The 23,363-nt window shown below is 52.7% G+C and overlaps 10 protein-coding genes across 10 annotated transcripts; 6 read left to right on the forward strand and 4 right to left on the reverse strand.

Annotated features, from left to right (window-relative positions):
* Window positions 1–104: 104 nt before the first annotated feature.
* On the forward strand, window positions 105–603 carry A1O3_02822 (NADH dehydrogenase (ubiquinone) 1 beta subcomplex 9; the record flags this gene model as incomplete). Its single annotated transcript, XM_007732962.1, has 4 exons — window positions 105–139; window positions 197–329; window positions 397–475; window positions 530–603. 4 exons carry the CDS (start codon window positions 105–107, stop codon window positions 601–603), a joined length of 321 nt encoding a protein of 106 aa, XP_007731152.1.
* A 747-nt stretch (window positions 604–1,350) lies between these two features.
* On the reverse strand, window positions 1,351–1,939 carry A1O3_02823 (histone H2A; the record flags this gene model as incomplete). The annotated part of the gene is made up of 3 exons (XM_007732963.1): window positions 1,351–1,403; window positions 1,457–1,749; window positions 1,887–1,939. The coding sequence occupies 3 exons, from the start codon at window positions 1,937–1,939 to the stop codon at window positions 1,351–1,353; spliced, it is 399 nt and encodes a 132-aa protein (XP_007731153.1).
* A 734-nt stretch (window positions 1,940–2,673) lies between these two features.
* On the forward strand, window positions 2,674–3,226 carry A1O3_02824 (histone H2B; the record flags this gene model as incomplete). The annotated part of the gene is made up of 3 exons (XM_007732964.1): window positions 2,674–2,848; window positions 2,920–2,991; window positions 3,048–3,226. The coding sequence occupies 3 exons, from the start codon at window positions 2,674–2,676 to the stop codon at window positions 3,224–3,226; spliced, it is 426 nt and encodes a 141-aa protein (XP_007731154.1).
* A 907-nt stretch (window positions 3,227–4,133) lies between these two features.
* On the reverse strand, window positions 4,134–5,618 carry A1O3_02825 (autophagy-like protein 4; the record flags this gene model as incomplete). The annotated part of the gene is made up of 1 exon (XM_007732965.1): window positions 4,134–5,618. The coding sequence occupies one exon, from the start codon at window positions 5,616–5,618 to the stop codon at window positions 4,134–4,136; it is 1,485 nt and encodes a 494-aa protein (XP_007731155.1).
* Window positions 5,619–6,394: 776 nt separating this feature from the next.
* Window positions 6,395–8,783, forward strand: A1O3_02826 (uncharacterized protein; the record flags this gene model as incomplete). The annotated part of the gene is made up of 2 exons (XM_007732966.1): window positions 6,395–6,494; window positions 6,553–8,783. The coding sequence occupies 2 exons, from the start codon at window positions 6,395–6,397 to the stop codon at window positions 8,781–8,783; spliced, it is 2,331 nt and encodes a 776-aa protein (XP_007731156.1).
* A 3,083-nt stretch (window positions 8,784–11,866) lies between these two features.
* Window positions 11,867–12,310, forward strand: A1O3_02827 (uncharacterized protein; the record flags this gene model as incomplete). The annotated part of the gene is made up of 1 exon (XM_007732967.1): window positions 11,867–12,310. One exon carries the CDS (start codon window positions 11,867–11,869, stop codon window positions 12,308–12,310), a length of 444 nt encoding a protein of 147 aa, XP_007731157.1.
* A 786-nt stretch (window positions 12,311–13,096) lies between these two features.
* Window positions 13,097–13,585, forward strand: A1O3_02828 (uncharacterized protein; the record flags this gene model as incomplete). The annotated part of the gene is made up of 1 exon (XM_007732968.1): window positions 13,097–13,585. One exon carries the CDS (start codon window positions 13,097–13,099, stop codon window positions 13,583–13,585), a length of 489 nt encoding a protein of 162 aa, XP_007731158.1.
* Window positions 13,586–15,632: 2,047 nt separating this feature from the next.
* A1O3_02829 (uncharacterized protein) lies at window positions 15,633–16,748 on the reverse strand (the record flags this gene model as incomplete). Its single annotated transcript, XM_007732969.1, has 3 exons — window positions 15,633–16,126; window positions 16,204–16,331; window positions 16,456–16,748. 3 exons carry the CDS (start codon window positions 16,746–16,748, stop codon window positions 15,633–15,635), a joined length of 915 nt encoding a protein of 304 aa, XP_007731159.1.
* Window positions 16,749–17,337: 589 nt separating this feature from the next.
* Window positions 17,338–19,796, forward strand: A1O3_02830 (uncharacterized protein; the record flags this gene model as incomplete). Its single annotated transcript, XM_007732970.1, has 5 exons — window positions 17,338–17,544; window positions 17,627–17,733; window positions 17,838–18,177; window positions 18,288–19,288; window positions 19,652–19,796. The coding sequence occupies 5 exons, from the start codon at window positions 17,338–17,340 to the stop codon at window positions 19,794–19,796; spliced, it is 1,800 nt and encodes a 599-aa protein (XP_007731160.1).
* An 809-nt stretch (window positions 19,797–20,605) lies between these two features.
* Window positions 20,606–23,263, reverse strand: A1O3_02831 (uncharacterized protein; the record flags this gene model as incomplete). Its single annotated transcript, XM_007732971.1, has 3 exons — window positions 20,606–22,749; window positions 22,818–22,933; window positions 22,986–23,263. 3 exons carry the CDS (start codon window positions 23,261–23,263, stop codon window positions 20,606–20,608), a joined length of 2,538 nt encoding a protein of 845 aa, XP_007731161.1.
* Window positions 23,264–23,363: the final 100 nt, after the last annotated feature.

Consider the following 23,363-nt stretch of genomic DNA (forward strand, 5'->3'; position numbering starts at 1 on the left):
GAGACGAGGGAAGGCCAGGTGTAGCTGGACAGTTCAGCATACATCGAAGCGAGGGAGACTCCATCTGAGATTTCGAGCGCCCGTGAGCGCCTGTGTCATTCAGAATGGCCACGGTCAATCCTCACATCAAGGCAGTTCGGTAACAATCCCCGCGGGTGTCAAATCTTGGATGATTCTTCGCTGACCTTGGGAATAGCTCTCTCTACCGGCGGTCGCTGAAGCTCGCCCTCGACTGGGCTGTCCAACGCAACCTCTGGCGCGGCCAAGCGGTCTATATCCGATCACTCTTCGATGCGAACAGAAACGTGAAAGATCCAAGACAACAGCGAGTATGCTTAGCCCCACACAATCTGGCTCTCAGCTACCAGAGCTATGTCTAACATCCAAACCACACAGATTTTGTTCAATGAGACGGAGAAATTGCTGAGCAAGTGGAAGCATCCTGATCCATATCGCCCACCAACCGCCCCTGGAGGTACGCAATGTACAAAAAGACGTCCGGTCGAATAGAAAACTGACTCGTTGCTAGGTTCAAAATACGAAAGAAACGTTCCGGCTCCAGACCTTCCGCCGCCATCAAGAGAATTTGTCAAGAGATTATGAGGATTCTGTAATGTTGCTTTTGCATTGTACATATGTTATTACCAGCACTTGGTGCACTCCAAGACATACAGTCTGCTAGCACAAGAGAAAGCCTGAAATTATTTCCTGCGCCAGATACAGTGCTCCTACATTACTCGGACTGCCGTGAAGATGTTGAAAGAGAAGCTAGGCCGAGCTTATCCAGTTCGCAAATGGTCCGGATGATGTGCTCTTTCAGCGCTTTTGATATTGGGCAACACGCTACAATGAAGTAGGCGTCACCTCATCTTCCAAGTAGCATTTGCCAAATCCGTCTGACTGCTGCCTATACTGAATCCGAGCCTGTCGCAGAACACGATCCCTGGTTGGCGCCCATGTTGTGACTTAGGAAGTAGGCACCACGTGGACGCGATTTTAGCTGAGCTCCTACTCTTTCCCCAAAATGAAAGCAGCGAAACCCAAAACAGTGGCAACAGAATTATGACAGAACAGGATGGATTCGCCATAGATTTGGATCATTGAATTGACAACTCTAATGACCACATTCCGTTGCAAAGCCGCTTGCCTTGCCATTCGCATTTCTCATGCCCTGTCGCATTCCTATCCATGATCATGATGATAATAGGCATGCATGGACATAATGTACAGCCCTTAACCCTGGAAGCAAACTCTGAAAAGGCCCATTGACCCGGCCGACCCAACCCCGGAACCCCGTGATCACATTTGTCATGAAACTCCCTTGAAAACCAAGCCAGAAACAGGAAGAGCTTATAGCTCTTGACTGGGTCCCTTGCCCTTTGCGGTCTTCTTTGGCAACAAGTCTGAGAAGACATTAGTAAATGGATTGTATGAATCGGAATGCGGCTGAACATACTCTGGTGAATGTTGGGCAGGACACCACCTTGGGCAATTGTGACGTGTCCAAGGAGCTTGTTCAATTCTTCATCGTTGCGGATGGCAAGTTGGAGATGACGAGGGATGATACGCGTCTTCTTGTTGTCACGAGCGGCATTGCCAGCAAGCTCAAGAATTTCGGCCGCAAGGTACTCGAGAACAGCGGCAAGGTAGACTGGAGCACCAGCACCGACACGCTGAGCGTAGTTGCCCTTTCTCAAGAGACGGTGGACACGACCGACGGGGAACGCGAGACCCGCCTTGGAGGATCGGCTGCAGGTGTTGTCAGTAGGTGGTCTGGAAAGCAGTATACACGTTTCGCGATAGGCAGACGCGCAAAACGCGTCATCAATGTGACCAGGTGCCACGGCTCATGATGGACTGCGTAAGAGAACTGTGTGAAGACTTACGATTGTGCGTTCTTGGAGCCAGAGGCCTTGCCACCGGATTTGCCGCCAGTCATTTTGATTGATTGAAGGGGGAGGTTTGGGTTTGGGAAGTTGAATTTGGTTTGAGAGAAGGTTACGACTGGCGCAGAAGATGTGTGATGGGAGCTGAGTTGACGATGGATGAAGAGAAAGGAGAAGGGGAAGCGATGGCGGAGGAGGAGGGAAAGCGAACTTATAAAGGCGTGGGCAGGCCAGTGATGCGGGCAGTGGGAAAGCAACGGCGCGGCTCCAGATCAACCTGCAGCTGCTTTTGTGGTGGATGGGAGGATCATGGATCATGGGCGGGTTGTTTAGATCACGGGCAGCTCGTGCAGCCAATCAGCGGGCCCGGCGCCAACTGATCAAAATGGCTTTTCTGTTGTGATTTACAATACGGCTGGTCAGTACGGTATGTGACCATATCTTTCCGCCAAGACTCGTGATCTTGCACTCTGACTGGCTAAAAAGTCCTCAAAAACGAAGGAATAACAATACACTGATAATTCGCGCAATCCTGTTACCTAGATCAACCAGTGCCCGCCATTGCCTGCTCGTGCGCTCCCTCGCATCAACCCGCGCCCTCCTCCTGCACTTGGGCCTGGTATAAGAGTCGCCATCATCCGCACTTCGCGACTTCCTCTTTCTTCCCTCTTCATCCATCCACACCAGCTCCTTTGCATCACGCTCACATACCCTTCTCAACCAATTTCATCTCACATACTACTTCATCCACTAAATCTCGCTTTTTTCGCGATCCAATTCATCAGAAATGGCCCCCAAAGCTGCCGAGAAGAAGCCCACCACTGGCGGCAAAGCCCCGGCTGGCAAGGCCCCAGCTGCTGAGAAGAAGGAAGCTGGCAAGAAGACCGCCGCCGCTCCCTCAGGTGACAAGAAGAAGCGCGGCAAGACCAGGAAGGAGACCTACTCCTCGTACATCTACAAGGGTTAGTTTGCTCATCTCGTCGCTGTCGCGTCGCAATCGCAGCTACTGGAATATTACTGACAAGTCATCCAGTCCTCAAGCAAGTCCACCCCGACACCGGTATCTCCAACCGCGCCATGTCCATCTTGAACTCGTTTGTCAACGGTAAGCCTGTCTACTGTATGCCAGCCTGATGTGCCCGATTCTAATGCGCGACTCAGATATCTTCGAGCGCGTTGCCACTGAAGCTTCCAAGCTTGCTGCCTACAACAAGAAGTCCACCATCTCCTCCCGAGAAATCCAGACCTCTGTCAGACTCATCCTGCCGGGTGAACTTGCCAAGCACGCCGTTTCCGAAGGAACCAAGGCTGTGACCAAATACTCATCCCAAAGCAAGTAAATGGATTCATAGGGGCAGATGGATTCTTGGGTCTTGGGTTTTACGTGTTTTTCTCTGCAATGGGGTTGTGGCACAATGGACAACGGTGTTGAATGGGTTTTACAACACTTTATGATGCGTCATGGGAACTGGGGATCAATGAGATGAGCTTGGGTCAGGCTTCGAATTGCTTGCTCATCAAATGCAATCGGTCATGCTTGACGGTTTCCAAAGCTTTCTGTTTCATTGACATGGTGGATGACCAGTGTACAATACTCACCACGCAATGGCGTGAAATATCAGCGCGGACTTGCTGAATCGCGTTTGAACTGGAAGTGCAGATACAGAAACCAAATGAGAGCATGAGATGAATAATTCCAACCCCTTCTATCTGGCCACAACATGCTCAGTACTGTGGCTGTAGTTTTCCCAATGTTTTGGAACGCGTTGTGGCAATACGCGCTAGCGAGGCTCGTGTCAATCGATGCTGTCGAATACATGCATGAATAAGGGAGAGTGGTGTCAGACCCTCCTCAACACCGGCACAGAATGCAGCTGCGAAACACAGACCATCGCGTCTGGCTCGTGAAACACTACCTATCTTCAGGTAAGGTACTCACTGTAGCGACTTCCAAGCTTTCCGACAGGTGCACTGCATGGTTCTATAGACCACTGGCAATACCAGTAGTAGCAGCACCGGATACGATACCAAGGGTAGATGTTGGGAATAGCGCGCTCTCCCGCTGATTTGGAAAGGCATTCGATCGAGTAGCATGTCACATTAATCCTTATATCGTGTAATCATTTCGTACTGTGTGAAAAAACGAGCAACTGCCAATGGCAGTTTGGCATAAAACCGTCATGGGCATATAAGATCTCGGACTCCAAGACTCACGCCTGACTATGACCGAAGCGGAGGGAGTCGTCGTCAAACGTGGACTGAAACGTCCTGGTTTGGATGTGATTCGACCTTGACTCCGTCTCCCCCTGCCTCTGCATCACGTTCAAGCTCACCCTCCTCCCCAGTCAAGGTCACGGTCTCGTCATCGTCCTCATCGTCGAAGGTCTCGACCTCGTCGACTGCCTCCTTGCGCTCCTTGGTCTCCCCAGGCACAGGCGGCTCCTTGTCAAAAACATTGACAATCGCCTTGCCTTTGACCTCTCGGATCCTCCGCTTCCAATCCTCCCAGTCTGCGTCGTCTTTGATCAGGAACCCAATTAGCATGCTCGGATCCATCTCGCTAATCCGCAACCCCCGGAGGCGGCGCGTATGGCACGTCGCGATTTCCTCTTCGGAGTATTCTGCCGCACTGGCATGGTATGGCAGTGCTGGCCGTGTCTCATGAGGGTCGAGGTAGAAGAAGAGATCACCCTGACAACCGACAAAATAGTGGGACGACGATGGCCGGCCTCCTGCTATCCCGATCGATTGTGGGTAGGTCAGGGAACTTTTCAGTGCTTCATGGTACACGGGCGTGATTCTATCAAGCCCAAGCCTAATTCCCAGTAGAATCAATGTAGGCTTAATCGCAGGATCTGAGAGGCTAGCTGCCGCAATGGACCGGAACCGGTCTTCATACACTTCTGAGGCTGAAGGCGTGACGTAGACTCGCAGGCCCGCTGCAGCGCACTCCGTCGAGAGTTCTTTGATACACGATGCGGTTGCTGAAGGGCCGAACCATTGGCCTGGGTGCTTTCCACATGCTGAGGCGCCGTGCTGAACGAAACGATGGATGGAGAAGGGAGCATCAGGGGAGTCGGCGAAGAGCGAGAGAATCTCCGCTTCACGCTGAGTCGATTCTGACGGGGAGCCACTGGTGGATGGAGACGTGGGTATCTGATCTCGCCGCCAATCGCGGCCTAAATGGAGCATCATCAGGGTGTTTGCGAGAAGAGATTGTCCTGATCGGATCATGCAACCCCAGCCGGTATCGCTGGTGAAACCCTCACGCTCAGTTAGATTACGAAGGCGGACGGAGAAAGACATGGAGGCGTTAGACGAGGGGTCCTGTGCACGTGGAATTGGTGTAAAATTGCACCGGTAAGTCATCCATATCCGTGATTCGAAGTCGTCCAAGAACGCATGGGGCCATCCACCGTCGGAGGGATCGTTTGAAAGGGAAGGAATATTCTCTCCAGTTACATGCTGGGCGTCATCAAAGCTACTCGTGTTGTGAAATGGATGAGAGTGTGTGTCCAGTGTTGTCGAAACGCTGGCGTCTGAAGGATCCTGGGAGTCCGTCGACGACTCGACCTCAACCACATCGTCGTGGTCTGTTGTGGTCACGGGCTTAGGAGGTGCGGTTGTGTATTCTTTCCCTAACAGCCATATTGATGTCCCGGACATATCATCGTGCTTGGGCGGAGGGTCGTAGAAGTAGCGCACGAAGCGCTTGTAGTCGACCCCATTCATGACGCCCTGGCCAGGGAGATGTTGAAGGGTAGAGGAAAACGCATGCAACAGACCGAATGATGCCCACGCCGGTGGCAGAACTCGGGGGAGTTGTGGGTTGGGTGCGCAGTCTGGTTCCCACGAAAGTTCGGGCTCGATATAGCCAAGGCGAGGACGTGAATACTCGTGGTTGTAACGGGAGGCAAACAGAGCTCGAAGGATCTCCAGGACTGTAAGGGCTTGAGGGTGACAGAGAACGGTACTCCGCAGAGGGATCGCTGATGATGGGATGTCGGGAAGGGAATGTTGACTTGGTCTCGTGTACTATACTGGGCTGCTATGAAGGTGTTCTGTTTGCATACTGCGTAGGGTCGGTGAAAGCAATCGAGGGGCCGCAGGCAGCCAGACACCGGTCAGCCTTGCAAGGGCGAGGGACTAAACAGAGTGCGTCAGGCGGGCCCTTGGGCCAGATCGGTGGCGGCGACTCTGCCGGACCGTGTGTGACTGGCGGAGAGTCCAGCTGCGACTCTATTTGCTGGTTCGTCATTATTCATTTCCATCCCTGCATCCTCCGGAGAGGTAACGCAAGCCATTCTGATACATACCCCATCGTATGTGACAGTTCTGCAGTGATTCACAGTGGCAAGTCCGCGTTAAGAGTCACACAACGTCTGAGTGCCTGTATTTGTACATTCTGCAAAAGGCCTCCACACATTTCAATTTTTGAGCTCCCGTTTCTTACTGCGGCATTCTCATCCATCGCAGAGGGGCAGCTTGGTCAATCATCTCGCCCCGCCATGGGGGCACGACAACGTGCTCAGGCGCGAGGTAAGAGAGCAAATGGCGGGCAGAAAGGCTCCCCACGGGCCTCAAATCAGGTCAATCAATCCAACAACGGTATGGCAAGCGTGAAGCTCAGCATTGCCCACAACAAGTTCTAACAGTCATGTTCTAGGCGCTTTCACCAGACACCGAACTTCTGTTCGAGATTGGCAAGACTTCTCCGATTCATTTTCACCGCATGCTCAAAATGGGCTGTTAAGCATGAGTCAAGAGGCTCGAAACACGGAACGTCATTCGACAGGCTGGGGGGCTACCAAGTTGAGGGAGCAGGCCATTACTTTTGTCAGTGCTGGCACTCTGGTCAGGGAAGAGCCGGTCACTCTGCGGCAGGAAGATGATACAGACAGCGCACCCAAGGAAAACACTCCGGAACAAGATCCTGTGGAACCAGTTCAGGATGGTACCGTTGAGCCCAGTCAAGAAGACTCTACAGCTCCCCCGATCCTTCTACCCGTGGAGGTCTCGGCCGCACCTCAATCTCAGTCCAGGAAAAATTCGACCTCATCGCAGTCTTCAGAGGAGATAGTCTTTCTTGGTCGATCAAATCCACCGGCGAGGAACACGCCCAGAGCCCGTACACCAATATCCATACCTATCCGTGCTGCCGACCCCGACCCGAAGCCAAATACCATTGTCCATCCAGCTCCTGAGACAGACATCAAAGTCACCGTTCCACAAAACCAGAGTATCCCTAAGGCTATCAACCCTCAAACAGCTCGCCCACGTAACAGACCCCTGGACCGTCGCGAAAGAGCACGTCTCCGAAATCGGCAAAAATGGGAGGACGAAGAGGCCATCATGAGAGACTACATTGAAAATCTAGCATTTGATGATGACAGCGAAGAAGAGGACGCTGGAGGGCGTGGAGGCAGGAGCAATGAACATTACAAATTCTTCGATGGCTCTGTTCAGGCTAACCAGAAAGTTCAAACCTCGTCGGGAACGGCCATCAAGGAAACCGTCGGTCAAGCCATCGATTGGGATTCGGCAGACTTGGAGGATTTTGACGATTTGAGCACCACTGACGAAGATGTGGTTGAGATTACCCAGGTACTGAGACATCGAGTCCGACCCAGTGGCTCACAATACCTTGTAACTGCAAGTGGACAGGATACAAGTGAGGCTCGCTGGATATTACAGGGGAAGCTGAAGTCGGCCTCCGCGCTAAAAGAAATACGCATTTTTGAAGAGATCCGCTCCATGGACATTGAGGATACGGAGTCTTCGGATACGGAGTCAGAGAGTGACGAGGCTCTTGATGACTTGGTTGAGAATATCGAGTCAGAGGATGAAGAGAACGCCCGCATACTGAAACACACCTCTCGTATGACTGACGAGCAGATTGCTCGGGCGCTCGCAAAGCAAGAAGAGCTTGGGTTGGGCGGCGACGAACTGATGCTCTTTGACGGTGAATTTGGAGACGACGATGACAACGAAGATGAATTTGCCGGCGACAAAGATTTTATCCCATTCTCCTCGAAGGCACATCTTTCCAGCCGTGGCAAGTCGAAGCGCAATAGACGACATCGGGATAACTTCCCGCCTGCCGAGGCATTTGCCGATGCTCTTGAGCAAGATCCCTACGGTGCTTTTGACATAATGGATTTTGATCGACCGAGTCTCCGACCTAAGAAGAAGGGACGCAAGTCTGACTTACCATTTGAGCTTGGGCTGGAAGATGAAGAATTGGCAGAGCAGATACGAAATGCTTGGAGCAAGGATAGGGAGAAGAAGGCTTCTAGGAAACGCGAGAAGCAGGAGGCACGTGAAGCTGCTCTGCTCGAGGCTTCTGGACGCAACGCCCCAGTCGTGATCAAGGCCGAGATCAGACAGTTCCTTGTCCAGGAAGAGGATGTCCTCAAGTTGGCTCCGATGGACTCGGCAACGCGGGCTTCGGTCCATCGACTCGCAAAGGCATTGAAGTTGAAGTCACACTCGGAAGGCAAGGAAGGACACGGCATTGGCAGATATCCCGTCCTGACCAAGGGCCCTCACACTCCGAGGTTCACCATCGATACCATCTGGGAGATTGATGCTCTTATGGATACGAGGAAGTTTTTCCCCAAGTCCTGGGGAGGCTCTTACCGAGGTCCGAACTCTGCTCGGGGTGCAGGTGCTGTGAGAGCTCACAGAGGCGGTGGCGGTGCTATTTCCGGTGCGAGTTACATGAATGGCGAGGTGGTCGGCGGGTCTGCTCCAGAGCTTGGTGCCGACAACAAAGGCCGGGCGATATTGGAGAAAATGGGCTGGACAAGCGGTATGGGTATTGGAGCGGTCGGTAACAAGGGTGGTCTTGAGGCGATCAAGCATGTTGTCAAGACGACCAGAGCCGGACTGGGCTAAACCCATCCTTCCTCCAGTTGCTGCAAGGTCTGCCCTGCGTTGGGTCGTGTATAGCATCAAGTGCGAGTCATATTGATACGTACAGAGTAGCTCTCGGAGGTTGGATCCCATAGAAAACAGGGAAAATAGCACAAGTCCAGTTCAGAGATGACTCTTCTGTCTCCTTGACTTAACTTGACTTGCCGCTCACGTTGACACGCTCGATGAAATTGCAAGACTGGAAAATGGTTGTGGCATGGCATATCGTCACCTGCTGTCGGACGTGGCTTGGACAAGCTGAGAGGTGCGACTAAATTTTGCCATCTCCCAAATTATATTCGTGCCAACCCGCCACGCCAGCAACCCCCATCAAAGCGGTTACCGCCACCCACTTAATACGGTCGAACCAAGTTCACGGCTTCAAGCATTCTAGGCAAACAATATTTCCCCCGAGTACAAGATCCCACCCGCCGTCCCAATGATGCATTTCGAGGAGAATGGCTGTCAACTGCATCATCTCAAGCACATCTTCCTATTTCCCCACCCGTCCTCATGCCTCTACACACGCAACTCCCGAGACACCAAAGCGCTAGAGAAGACACACACCGGTGGATAGTCGCCAGACACTGAGGTGGTTGCCGTTGAGGCAGCTATGGACATGGTCTCTACTGTGAGCTGACAAGATGACTCCGGAAAAGCTAGGCATTACGACTGAAGGTCTCCCTCAACCGATATGGTATCTCCCCGGGCGACCCGTGAAGTCGGTATAGAAAACAATGTGTTGCTTGTAACAGCAAGGCGCGTTGCGGATCCCCATCCAGACACACACACAGGTTATAGTCTACCACACTGGAGGAGTACCTTTTGCACTCGAGCCAGACTTGGGGAGGTCGGCCTTTATGTCAGTCGTGGGTGACACCACAGCCAGCTGGAAATCAGGTGAGGATTATACGGCAATCGCGAGGTCTGGAGTGAAAGCTCCGGACTAGCATCATGCTTGAATACACCGGCCTAGGCAAGACGCTGCGGAACGCTAGTCAACACCCAAGACAGCAAGGTGACGGCTACGAAGATACCACCAGTGGTTGGATATCATTCTCTCGCGACGAAATCCAAGAGCCTGCCGAGAGCTGTGACTTTCTCTTTGATGTTAGCAAATAAGAATACTGCAAGCAACGACTCTTGTGCTGGTGGGAGTTCTGTTGTGGCGTACCATACGTGTCCCGGCAACTCGACAAGTCCTGTCACACTACGAGCCCATGTGAAAAAAGCGCTTTGTAGGCATAATGGAGACCGAGGTAGATATTGCTTGCAAGAAGGATGGACAGGCACAGAACTCACAACATGAAAGGAACCAGAACAAATACAAGAAGCAAATCATGACAACAGTACCATCAGACTCTCCTTCACCAGTTGGACAACACACCATTGCACACTGGTTTCCGTGTCAACACTTGTCCTGTGCAGGACATGCCATTGAGGAAGCCATCTCATTCTTATCATCATCCATCAGTAGATAGGAATTCCCGGTCCAAGACGGCCAGCCAGTATTCGGACGGGGACACAGGAGATTGCAGCATGTTGTTTGGGACTGGTCTGGCTTCCGCGCGAGCCCGAGCAGGTACATGGACAACCCGGCAACGTTGAAACCAGGGACGACGCCTACAGAGTACCAAGAGATCCGCTCACAAAGTGACTTGAAATTGCATCCGATGGAAAACTTGCCACAGGCACACAGAACCATCACGTGTTGACGTCTGATGGGAGGGATGAGCTCCTTGAAGTGTATGGGGTGTAATAATGTCCTTTATTCGGCGGACGAACAGGAAGATTTCAGGAGCTGTCTCCCTTGTCGCACGTGGGCCATCGATGGCTTAGTGGCTGGTACGCCACCTTGATCGATATGCATCGAAAACACAAACCATGTTAGCCTGCCCCCCGGCAAACATACACACATGTATAGGGGAGATGGTGTGCAGGGAGAGGATAAATAACAACCCGACGCCAGCGTGATTGGAGCATCGCCAAAACTCCGGTGCAGAGATTGGCGGGAGTGGAGAGATCTTATTGTCGCCTGGGCCAAGACTGCCACCATCATCTGGTCGCCGTTTCAGGACAAGGATATCGCCCCTGTCTAGTACGCCTGAGATCTCTGGCAATATCATGACTGCCCACCTTCACGCTGGAAGCCGGACCACTTCAATCGCAAGCTCCCTGTCCGAAGCTGGTTGGACTGATTTTAGTTTGCTCCAAGGGACCCTGCTCTCATCGGTTGGTGCTGGCAACGTGGTGGTGCGACAGGCAATTCCAGCCCTTTGCGGGTCGATTCAACATCATGTCCTCCCTGACATCTAAGCAACATCAGATTTCGGCAGAGCTGGCCGACGTATGCAAGGCAATAGACATGCATGGTCCCTGTCAGCCGAAATAGCATATATATTCCACAAAGCTGTCCGTCAACAGTATGTCCTCAGTCAACCAACCGTCCATTCCTTTCTTCTCGTCGATCGAGATTATCCAACTTCTGTCTTTCGTTACTGGGTCATTCGCTATTTCTGGTTGATTGCTTGCTGTTCGAACATTCAACGACCACGCCTGTACATAATGTACAAGTCAATTGGATTGCTCTTTCTTGCTTCGGCTGCTCTTGCATGCCCAGCTCCCTCGACCTCGACACAGGGCCCATGGGAACAATGTAAGGGCCTCGAGCCAGCAGTTTACAGTGAACCAAGACATATCACTGACGTTTGATAGGTGGGGGAATCAACTGGACCGGCGGTACAGCATGTGCACAAGGCTGGACCTGTGTTGTGCAAAATCCGTGGTATTATCAGTGTTTGCAATCCGAGAGTACTAGTGCTCCTCCGGCAGTCGAGAGCTCGACGCCAGCAACCACCATCTCTGCGCCGGTCGAGAGTTCGACGTCAGCAACCACCATCTCTGAGCCGGTCGAGAGCTCGACCCCTGAACCTTCGACGTCGGTCGCTCCTGTCGTGGAGCCTGTCACTTCCGAGACATCTGCAACAAGTACCGCAACCAGTGCCAGCCAGGCAGCAACATCCACAAGCCCTGCGTCGAGCGGAGGGCTGACCTACAAAGCATCCATGACGCACTACGGCGCAGGCGACAGTTTCGGATCTCCCAACTGCAACACCAACACTGCCGCCTGTTTCTTCTACACCTACCCAGGCTTCAGCGCAGCCGTGAGCCAGAACCTGTATGGCGTCGGTCCCGGTGCCGGTCAGGGTCCAGCATGCGGTACATGCTGGAAGCTTGTGGGCGAAACTGACTCATCCGGGAACGCGCTCAGTAATGCCGGAACCAGCATCGTCGTTATGGTCAACAACTTGTGCCCGGCTGATGGGAATCCGCTCTGTGCCCAGGACGGTCTGTCAGGCACCAACCAGTACGGAGCCAACGTGAACTTTGATCTTTGCAGCGACAGTGGTGCTTCCGAGGCCTTTTTTGGAAACAGTGGTGTTGGTCTTGCAGTTGGATCGGCCACCCAGGTTGATTGTTCAGAGTGGTCTGGCACCATTGTCCACTGAACAACAACAACATTATATTTCACAGTACATCTTAGCTTCTGATAACACGTCTAGACACCTAGATATATTTTTACTTATATAGTAATATACCACTACTATATAGGTTTCATTTAGATTTAATCCGTGTTTAATCCGGGCTAGACTATATATACAGTTGTCTATATAGTAGTATTGGGTACATAGTAGGACGAGTCGAAATAACCCTAACCCTAACCCTAACCCTGGCCGGGGTACATACTCCACCCTATATCCCATACACGACCATATGATCCGCCGTATATAAATAATGCAAGGCCCAGCCTCAAACAATCTTCCTTAGCTTCTAACATAGAACGCTTCAACTATTGGATCCGAGACGTCGTGGCAGACTCACGTTTGTCTCGCATCAACCCACAGCTTTCGTCGCGCTCTTCACAATGCTGCGAGGCGTTCAAGAAATTTACACCGCAGGAGCTGCTATGCGCCCAGTCCCAATTCTAGCTTGTTTCTTGTTCGGTCCCAAGGAGGTCAGGAGCGAAAAGTAAGATCACTTCAGGCCTGGTGAGTAAGAGAAAAGGTGATTAAATGTACCTGCCCCCCATGTGTTTGCTCTACTTCTCTCAGCAGACTCGGTACATACACACCATTCGTTCGTTGTACAAAGAAACCTCTGTTGCATTTCACCACTCTCCTTTACAAGGGCTTTTCTGAAGACTTTCAAACCGCAATCAGCAACCAGCAACCAACAACCAGCAACCAACAACCAGCAACCAGTCACTAGCAACCAGCAACCAACAACCAGCAACCATGCAGTTTTCCTTCCATAACTTCCTCTCAATATCTTATTTCCTGCTCATCGGAACATCAGCCTCACCACTCTTCCTTAGCAACACGAAGGCCCTCGACGTCCGCAGCCCCGTGCAACCTCGAAACCCAGCCAATACTGCAGTCAACCCAGCGGCAGTGACGGGAACCACATGTGATGACCCAACCGTCTCACTGGTCACACACGACACCAACGTGGCCATCTTGTCCATCTGTGGTGGGATCGCAGGCGCCATTGAGTTCTGCGGCGGTGATCCATCAACCACGGTTGGAGCCTCGGGCACGTCCAAATTCACCCTTACAGCTGTCAATGCCGACAAGGGAGCAACGATCAATGTGAGCAAGGGAAGATGGGAAGGTTGTGTGAGGGCCGCGAATGCCGTTTGTCCGACTGGCACTTATACCAGTACCTGTGTCGGTGGAACAAGTGACGGAGTCGGCTTTACTTTTGTTTTGAGTGAGAACAATTGAAGGAATATTCTACGGCATACTACATGCATAGTATGTACTATATGTGTCTCAGATGATACTATGTACGGAGTACTTTGCTGTTATGTTGGGCTGATGTCTCAGTGTATGTGTGCGGCGGTATAAAAAGTCTTGTTACTAGTATACTCATCGGCGAGACCTACGATGTACAGTAGTTGTTTATTCTCAGAAACGGTAGACATGGTGACCGCCCCAAGGGACTTCTCCCGCGAGCTGGGTCAATGGACATGCCTCCTGAACGCAGAGATAAGAGCCGGCAACTTCAAGTTTGTCCTGTCGATGCGCATGCTCGCCTTGTAAGTTTCCGCATGATCCGTATTGGCCTTTCGGAGCGCAGCTAGGTCATTCTGGCAACATTCTCGCATTGCATTCACGAATGGTTGATTACTGCAGTTTCCTCTTGATATCAATCTTGTCCCTCTCTTCCTGTGTTTGTACGGCTAACCCCCTATGAGCATTGGGCATATTCTGTATTCAGGCCATACACGTCAATCTGCGGCAACCTCCTCCTCAAATCCAGCAGCGAACTTCTTTGACCAGATATCTTCCTGCGACAAAATGGCGGCGGAAGGGGTGGGTCGGACGGCTTCCATCAGGAGGGTGCGGTTTCCTCGAAGAGATACACTTTGAAATGCGACCTTACCATCTATTACAAGCACCAGTACAACATACTACTATGCCTATTGTAACTGCCTACTACATCGCCATGATTTTCTTTGAACTTGTCGTCTCCAAGAGGGTGTCCGGCGGCAACTTCGGCTTTGATGATCAGTTTTTCGTCGTGGCTTCCACATGGTCGGCACACTTAGCACCAGAAATGATGTGAGGACCCAAAACCCCGTCCTCATTTTGCTAGACTTGTTCGATTTCTGTCCTTTAGTACACTGCGTGAATAGTATAGTACTCTCAAACACGAACAATCTCAATAGCAGAGCGGCGAACATGGGAAGTCTATCGCTTGTGTCAAGACACTTCAGTGACAGTTCCTAGCAAATTCCACCCGGTCTCCTCGTCAGCAACATACATGACCGCGCTCAAATGCAATTGTATTTGTGCTGGGATCTGTATGCTTCTGTGCGGCTTATAGTGTTCCCTTGGGATGAGGTTTGAGAACAAGAGACGGGCGCGTACCACCATGGCTCACAGCTGCGCCCCAACAAGCACACACAGTGACTACCCGACACCATCCCGACGCCTCTACCTCTCCCGAATGCGAATGCATGCCCCGGCGAAGTCTTTAAACTGATCCGCTGAGGCCCGCAAGCCACACATCTCAACGCAACATGCGTCCTGCAGCGCAGTCCGATCCCAATATAACCATTCTGGACAGCGCCCGCGCGACGCTCTGCAGCCCTCAAGACTTCAACAGCGACTCTAATAGCCGGCCGCCGGTCAGCGAACCAGTGGAAGCAACTAGGATAGAAGGAGGAGAACTTTCTGTGGCCTGCTGTCGAGCTTGGTTTTACTATATACTACTATACATTCGAGGATTGAGCTACCTACATACTATACTAGGTACTATCAATACTAGGTATATTACGGCTTTTAAATAAGTGATACTCTCAGTGTTTAGACACTAATCAATATAATAGGTATATTTGATCCGGGTTTAATCTGGGTTCAATCCGGTTTTGACTAAAGTTTAATTTAGGTCTGATCTCGACTACCTAGTACATAGTAATCCTTGATCCGGGTTAGAACTACTAAGGCTAGACCCGTATTGAGTCCATAAGATCCATAGCTTTATAGAGAGTCGAATACTACTACTAGGTATCCAACACGGTTCCAACACGGCTCCAACACGGCTCCAACACTGTTCCAACACGGCTTCAACACGGCTCTAATACGGTTCTAAACGCTGATAAGATCATCGCGGATCGGATCTATATGATATAAACCGTATCCGATCCCAACTTAGATCAAACCCGACTATATAGTAGTAGTAGGATATAAACAAAACTATGTATACACCACATGTGTAGTACTTACTACTACTAATATAGTAAGTAGTACTATATGTAGTATATAATCACTCCTGCGGCTGGTCCTCCCAGAAAACAAGACATCTGACCTCGATACTCTGCCTGGTAGGACCATAGTCCTCCTTGGCGGCAAAGGCACTATGGGGCGTGCGCCTCGCGACGCCGTGGGGCTTGGAATCAAACTGCTTGATCAACAAGGCCTCGTCGGGCTTCATGTTGGCGGCATAGTACCACTTGTGGGCGCGCGGGTTGGCCTTGACCTCCCAGGCCTCGGAGCGCGATTTGGCGGCGAAGTTGTAGCCCGTCTTTGCGTTCCGCAGTTCCTCGGGCAGGTCGGCGTACACGGCGGTCAGGTCCTTCTCGTCGACGGTGCGGGCGTCGCAGAGCGCCATGTTGTCGCGCGTCACCGGGTTCAGCGGCCGCCAGAGGTTGATGATGGCCCAGCGCACTTTCTTGAGCTTCTCCGCCTCGGCCGCGGGCAATTCGTCCAGTTTGCTGTCTCGTACCAGTTCGGCGCCAAAGTAGGATTGATCGACGTGTACTACAGTCAGTCAGTCAGTCAGTCAGACAGGCAGGCAGGCAGGCAGTGACTTCAGCCGAGTCCAGGATGGTGCTTACCAGATCGATTGGCCGTGGGTGCTGTCACCGGCGCACTGTCGGGCAGGTCCTTCTCCGCGGCTGCCACCTGGTCCCATGGTAGTCGACGGACGATGTGAACCACAGGCAGGATCTTGGTTGCGCCAGTCCTGAGAGAGAGAGAGAATTAGCAGGTACTTTATGTATCCAGCGGATGATAATGTTTTCTTCCGTGAAGTAGTACTGTACTTGTAGGACCCTAGAGAGGGTAGGAGGGACTCAGGAGGTACGTACACTTTCTTCAAATGTGCAATCACGTCTTGATAGTATTGTCCCCTGAACTCCGAATCATCGTCGACATCGGCCACGGACGTGGCAAACGGGCCGACGGCGAAACCCTGCTTGTCCAGCGTGAATTCGGCCTCATGTCCTCGAATGTTGTAGACGGTGACTTCTGCGTGTTCGTGCGGTCGACGCTTGTCGCGAACGGTGCCGGGGCACCAGACCTCCGCTCCACCTCGCTCAGGCTCGAGATGGTAGTTCAAGATGGTGGTGACGGCTTGGGGCTGTAGGACTGCGGTGGCCATGTTGTACAAGGTACCAGTGACTTCACAATAAGCTTTTTAAAGGTTGAAGGTGATTGATGCGCCGATGATCGATTAGTACATACCATAGCAGAGAGCGCATCCCCGCTGTCTCTATATACTCCAAGGGTCCGAACCAAACATCCGGGGATGAAGATGGTCTATACTCGATCTGATCCCAGGATATTACTACCGTCGAACAGCCGCGGATAACGATCGAGGCCATGCCTGATCGATCGAGCAGTTAGCCGGGGATGAAGATGCGAATCAAGCACTAGACCGCCGAGTTAGCCGGGGTTAATGGAGGCTGGGCGAATATCTCCCATCTCCCATTGGACGTGCCTCCTTGGTATATGGGGAGAACCCCGTGGGGGGAGAAACTGGGGCCTGCTTAGCCCTCGGGTGTATAGATATTCGATAGAGACTTGGTTACAAACATATCCGTAGATAATGTGGTATTACCCACGGACTCAGGAGCCAGGAGCCAGAGCCATCAATCATCCGCCTGGTTACATGGTACAGTGATAGCTGGACACGTCTATCTGAGTGCTGAGTGATGGCCGATGCGACAACCCCAACCGACACGACTCACATGAAGGGTGCAGGTGAGGAAAAAGGAACGAGCCATCACCACGATGAGCAGATTGAAGTCCATCCGGATCTGGAGGCAGCCAGCGAGGATGTCTCGACACACCTCAACCACGGCCACGGCCACAACCACGACCTGGAAAAGAGCGCCGTTCAAGTTGAAGACGGAGAAGAAGGTTATGTGACGGTGAAGACGTGGGCAGTTGTCGTGGTGTGTTATGCCTTGCTAGCTCTAGCCACCTCCTCTCGAAGTTGTCCTCCCAGCTAATATCTACCATCTTGTCTGGCTCAAGACGCTCTCCTTCTCCTATGGCGTCTCGTTCTGGCCAGTGCCGTTCTTCAGCACCATCCAGCCCGAGATTGCAGCTTCGTTCGGATCTCCGCCGGCCTACGGGACTTGGTATGTTACCCATACTCCTCTTATTGGCGCCACATATATATATACACTATGGATGGATACCAGGTATTGTACGGAGTACTGACCTTTGATATGTCCATGTGTAGGGTCACCTCGGTCTACATTGCGGCCGCAACCATCGCCTTCATGACCTGTGGCGCCAACAGCGACCTCTTCGGGCGGCGGTCGTTCATTCTCATGGGCAACCTGCTCGTCTTTATCGGCGCCCTGGTAGGAGCGACGTCGCATCACATCAGTCAATCCATTGCCGCTCACGTGCTGATCGGGTTTGGAGCCGGCAACTGTCAACTGACCACGTTCGCCATCCCAGAGCTGCTGCCCAACAAATGGCGGCACATTGGCGTGGTCATTGCAGACGGTGTGGCCTTCTTCAATGTCATTGCCGGCCCGGTCACGGCCCGGATCGCCATCCGGCACGGGGACGCAGTAAGTGAATTGACCCCTTTCCATGTCTGTCTGGATTTCTAGAAGCTTTCTATAGAGAAGCTAGTCCACGGTCACCGGTTGAATTGAACTGAACTGACGACTCGCAACAGTGGCGTTGGGGTTACTGGGCCATGGTCATCACGATGGTCATAGTGTTCGCCATTCTCTTCTTGTATTATTACCCGCCCAAGCATCCGCGCGGGATCCCGTGGGACCAAGCACTCCGAAACCTGGACTACGTGGGCATCGTGAGCTTTACGGTGAGCGCGGCGATGATTCTGTCGGGGATCGTGTATGTGCAGCTGGTGCCGTCGAACGACCCACGAGTGATTGGACTGCTGGTGGCCGGGTTCGCGTGCCTGATCTTCTTCGGGGTGTGGGAGACATTTGTGCCACTGGCAGAGCCGCTGACGCCGACGAGGCTGTTCACCAAGAACAAGGGCCGGGCCATGACGGCGCCGTTCATCGTCGGCTTCGTCGTCACCATGTTCTACTACGGCACCAACATCATCTGGGGCGAGATGGTGTCGCTGTACTTCACGACCCCGACCACGCCGCCGCACGTCGTGTACTGGCTCGCGACCGTGCAAGGGTTTGGCATCCTGGTCGGCGGCGTCTTCTTGTCCGTGGCCGGCAACCGCTTCCAGCACTGGCCGTGGCAGATGGGCATCTCGATCGCGTGGATGACGCTCTTCGGCGGCCTGCTGGCCTACGTCACCCCGGACCGCGAAGGTCCCGCCATCGCCTTCGCCTTCCTGTCCGCCGCCGGCTTCGGCTACGCCCAGTACCTGTCCATCACCTACATCCAGTTCGGCGCCGACCAGGTCGAACTGGGCATCGCGGGTGGTCTTGCCGGCGTCTCGCGCGAGTCCGGCGGCGCCGTCGCCGTCACCACCTTCCAGACCATCCTGGTCAACGTCCAGTCGCGCTACGCCGCCCGCCATGTCGTCCCTGCCGCCGAGGCTGCCGGTGCTTCGCCCGCTGTCGCCCGCGCCGTCGCCGCCGCTCTGCCACTGGGTGCCGCCGCGATGGAGAAGGTTCCAGGTCTGACTGCCGCCATTGCCTCCGCCGCGAGTGCCGCCTGGCTTGAGAGCTTTGTGCATGGTCTAAGGTGAGTTGTCGTCCTCCGATTCATGCCATGCCGGTTTAAGAGAGTCTAAAGCTCTAGTCGTGGTCCTCCATGTCTGTCCTATCTGGCACCATGTCTTTCCAGTCGTGGTCCCATCGCATCTTTCCTAGTCTTGCACCATGTCTCTCCCAGTTGTGGTCCATGTTTTGCCAAGTCGTGGCCCCTTCATGTCTTTCCCACTCTTGCACTATGCATACTGTCTTTCTTGTCATGTCATAGGCTGGGCTTAGCCACCTTGGACCACGTCTTCTTTCTCGGTCTGGACCATATGTCTGTGTCTCTTGTTTGTTACCTAAGCTGAATCTTCAGAGTTCCCTCGCTAACATTGGCTCGATTGTTCTCTAGGACCGTCGCTCTGGCCCTAACCGGCTTCGGATGTGTCGCCGTTATTGCGTGCTTCTTCATCGAAGACATTGGGCCCAAGATGAACCAGAAGATCGAGATCTTCTTGGAGAATGACGTCGAAGCCCATAAGAACAAGTTCCACTGAATGGAATGTGAATGAATGGAGTGGAATGGAACCCAGATCCAGATCCAGATACAACAAAAAACAAAAAAAAAGGGGGTGCGAAGGATAGGCCTGACACCGCCTGACACAGCCTGACAGCCCGACACTGCCGGCCGCCTACCTACTATACTATACTATATACTATACTATATACTGTATATATCCAGCAATGACCTTGACCTGTCATTGCATGTCGACCGCTCACACCTGAGTCTAAGTCTGGGTCTCTTCTCTCGAGGCATTAAATAGCATAGTATTGCATTGATATCACTGATGTCTTGCACTGCTTGCGTATTTCGGCGTGCCGTGCTTCAAGGCTACCCTAATTGTACATAGTATATACAAAGTATATATACTATAAGGGACATACTATATATATGAATTGTATATAGTACGTCCACTATAGGGGATATACTGTGTATATGAGTTGTATATAGAACATATATAGTACATATACTGCAAGGGACATACTGTGTATATATATATGTATGTATGTACCTTGGCTCAATATATAACTTAGCCAATCCCCTTTGCAGTTAGTTGTCTTGTTCCGTTCCAGCTTCTTAGGTGTCCGGTAGATCTGTATTGGTCTTGCATAGTCGCGTCCTCTTTCTTGTGACTTACACATCCTGGTATCGATCGGTTCAGACTACCACCATTCATCTCAGTGGTCTAGGAGCGAGCGAGCGATCGACCAACCAACCTATATATACTAGTAGCATGAGCAACTAGTAGCATGAGCAACTAGTAGTATGACCAACTTAACATCTTCGTTGTCTCTAACAACAACTTCACCTCCCACCCAACATCAACCCCTCCGCACCCATCTCCATCAACCAATCCGTCTCGAGGGAGAATCCACCGCTGTCGCCTTGGACCGCGCCAAAATCGCCCTCGTCAACGTTGAACATCTTCCCCCCCGCGCCTAGATTCGTTGTACTGTCGAAATTGAGCTCGAAATCATTCCCGTGGCCGACCATTGTGGCGCTGTTGGAGCTATTCAGGACCATGGCTGATGGGTCGTTTGCTACATCCATTGCATCAAATACCAAGTCCGGTGGGCAGTGGGAGACGTGGTTGGCGGGCTGCCGCTGCTGAAAATGCCGGTCTGATAAAGGGTTGGCAGACATGAGCGAAAAGTCCAGGCGGCGGTCTATGTTGCCATCAATTCCTACGGCGTCAGACGTCGGAGCACCGAGAGGACCGTTGGTCTGCTGGGCAGTCAACTCCATGACCTGGTCGGTGGGCGGCCGGGCCAATTGGCCAGACTCCGGACCAGGACCGGCACCGGCGGGGTGCAGCCGCAGTCCAGTGCCCGTAAGACCTTGCGTACTCGTGCAGTTTTCTCTGTCTTCGTCCTTTTGCGGCGTCACAGGGCCAATCTCGGTTCTTTGGATCGCAGCCTGGAGAAAGGCGGTCGAGTAATCTGCCGCAGCGTACATGTCACGCAGCGCAGCCATGATTTGCATACATTTGCAGAAGTCTTGTAGGCTTGTGCGGCGCAGAAACTCTTCTGGCGCCAGCACGTCGAGGAGATGGATGACAATGGCGTGAAGGAGTACGGTAATGCTGGGCGATGGGAGGTAGCGTACTAAGTCCAGGTTGTCGAGCGTGCCAACGATCTCGGTGATCTTGGTCGCAGCGAGTCGAACAGCCTCGTGGGATACGTCAACGACGGTTGCACGGGCCGGGCGCGGAAGCGTTCCAGTCCAAGGCGGCAACTGAGACCGGTGCAGAGACGAAAGAGCGGTATAGTAGACCATGTGTAAGAATGCGCGGTTGAGTACCAGACACCCGTTGCCCGAGTCCACATCGTGCCGGGTAGGCGTGATGTACTGTGCTGCTTCTGGGAGTTTCCCTTTCCATTCCTGCAAGGCTTTAGCACTGGCTTGTATCTGATCGTCGCCAGGCTGGAGCGACTCCGCGAAAAGCATCGTGGCCGTCCACGTACTAGCCTTGGAGTTTGTGATTCCATACTGCACCGAGAGGATATGGCTAATGCACATACTTAGCTTCGCCATCTCGATGCACATGACCGCTAGCTGCCGTTGCGTCTCCATATCTCGCACCACTTTACAGTCGGCGGGGATGCAACAAGGGCCATCGGGTAACGTGTCCAGCTCGAAATCTGCCAACTGCAGCATTGGCACGTCGAAATCCACATCCTTCATGCGGGTCATGCGAGTCGATCGCCGCGTGCCTAGGGCGATCTGGGAATCGCGCATATAAGCCGACCACCAAATCCTCTTGTAGAGCTTCTGCCGCCAGGGCTCCAATGCTGTAGATTGCTCGGGATTGCGCTGCAGACCAATCTTATGAGCAAGTGACACGGCGATTCCAATCCAATAGTGGGTTTCTTTCCGGCCGTTCGGATCTTCTCGCCAGTAGGTCATGAGCAGGAGCGCTTGGATCAACGCTATCGAATCATCCTCGTAGTCAAGGTCGTACAGCAGTCGAGTCTTGTCGAAAAAGGCGCGTCGCGCCTCGCGTCGGGTGCTGTACCCGGCGGCTTTGAGGAAACGCATGTCGACCGTAGCAATACCAGTGAACATGACCGCCTGGAACAGCAGTAGACTGACCGACTGCATCCCATCGTTCTGGTCGACGATCCGCACAAACTTGTGGAAATCAAGAAGCGGCATAAACGGATGCATATACTCGGCGTAGCTTCGCAGGAGCTCATTCCGAAGCTCTTGGTCAGGAATCGCCAGCGCCCCTTTGTTTTGGAGGTATGTGATATCGTCAGGCCCGAACCGATCTGGGAGTGGCTTGATGTAAGCTGGCAGTGCCAGTGGAGGCGCAGCTGTCGGCGATGCTAGGCCGTGGGGGAATGGCATGCTCTCGGGCAATGCCGCCGTCTGTTGACCGAGTGGCTGGAAATTGTAGAAGATATAGGATGGTGCCGGAGGGGTCTTGGGAGAAGTTTCCCTTTGTTCTGCAGAGTATGAGCATCAGATACTGTAATGTCCAGCGACGCTTTGCCTGAGTTCAAGTTGGTCTTACCCAAAGATTGTGGGACGACATGCTGGCTCAGATGTGGCAAAGGCTCATAGGGTGCGCTTGAAGGCAGCAGATTGTTGCTCGTAGAGCCTGATGATGTTCCATTTGTGGTCCTTTTCCTAGGAGTAGGCAATCAGCCAAATGGCCAACTGCACTTCATCTCCGACCTACCTCTTGCGCTTGCTCTCGCCGATAATGCACTCAATCTCATCCAATCTGCAGTGAATGCAGGGCGCGCCATGCTTGGCTACGTTGCAGCGGACCTTGCGCGCTCGACAGCTTTGACATGCTTGCGATGCTCGTCGCTTGACACTCTTCGGTTGTCGTGCACGGTTGGGGTGGGTTTCCGCCTCGGAGGCAGTACGTTCGAGAGCTTGCGGGCGTTGTTGAGTGGTTTCAGGACGCGGGGAAAGGAACGTTTCCGACACATGGCTATCCGCAGGATCCATGGCTGGTGTGTACTATGTCACAAACCGAATTGCCTGTGCCTGTTCTGCGGCTGGTCCAGGCAGGAACGACTAGGACTAGGTAATGTAGGAGAGATTCAAG

Source organism: Capronia epimyces, assembly GCF_000585565.1.
Source record: "Capronia epimyces CBS 606.96 chromosome Unknown aczIQ-supercont1.2, whole genome shotgun sequence".
Classification (NCBI taxonomy): domain Eukaryota; kingdom Fungi; phylum Ascomycota; class Eurotiomycetes; order Chaetothyriales; family Herpotrichiellaceae; genus Capronia; species Capronia epimyces.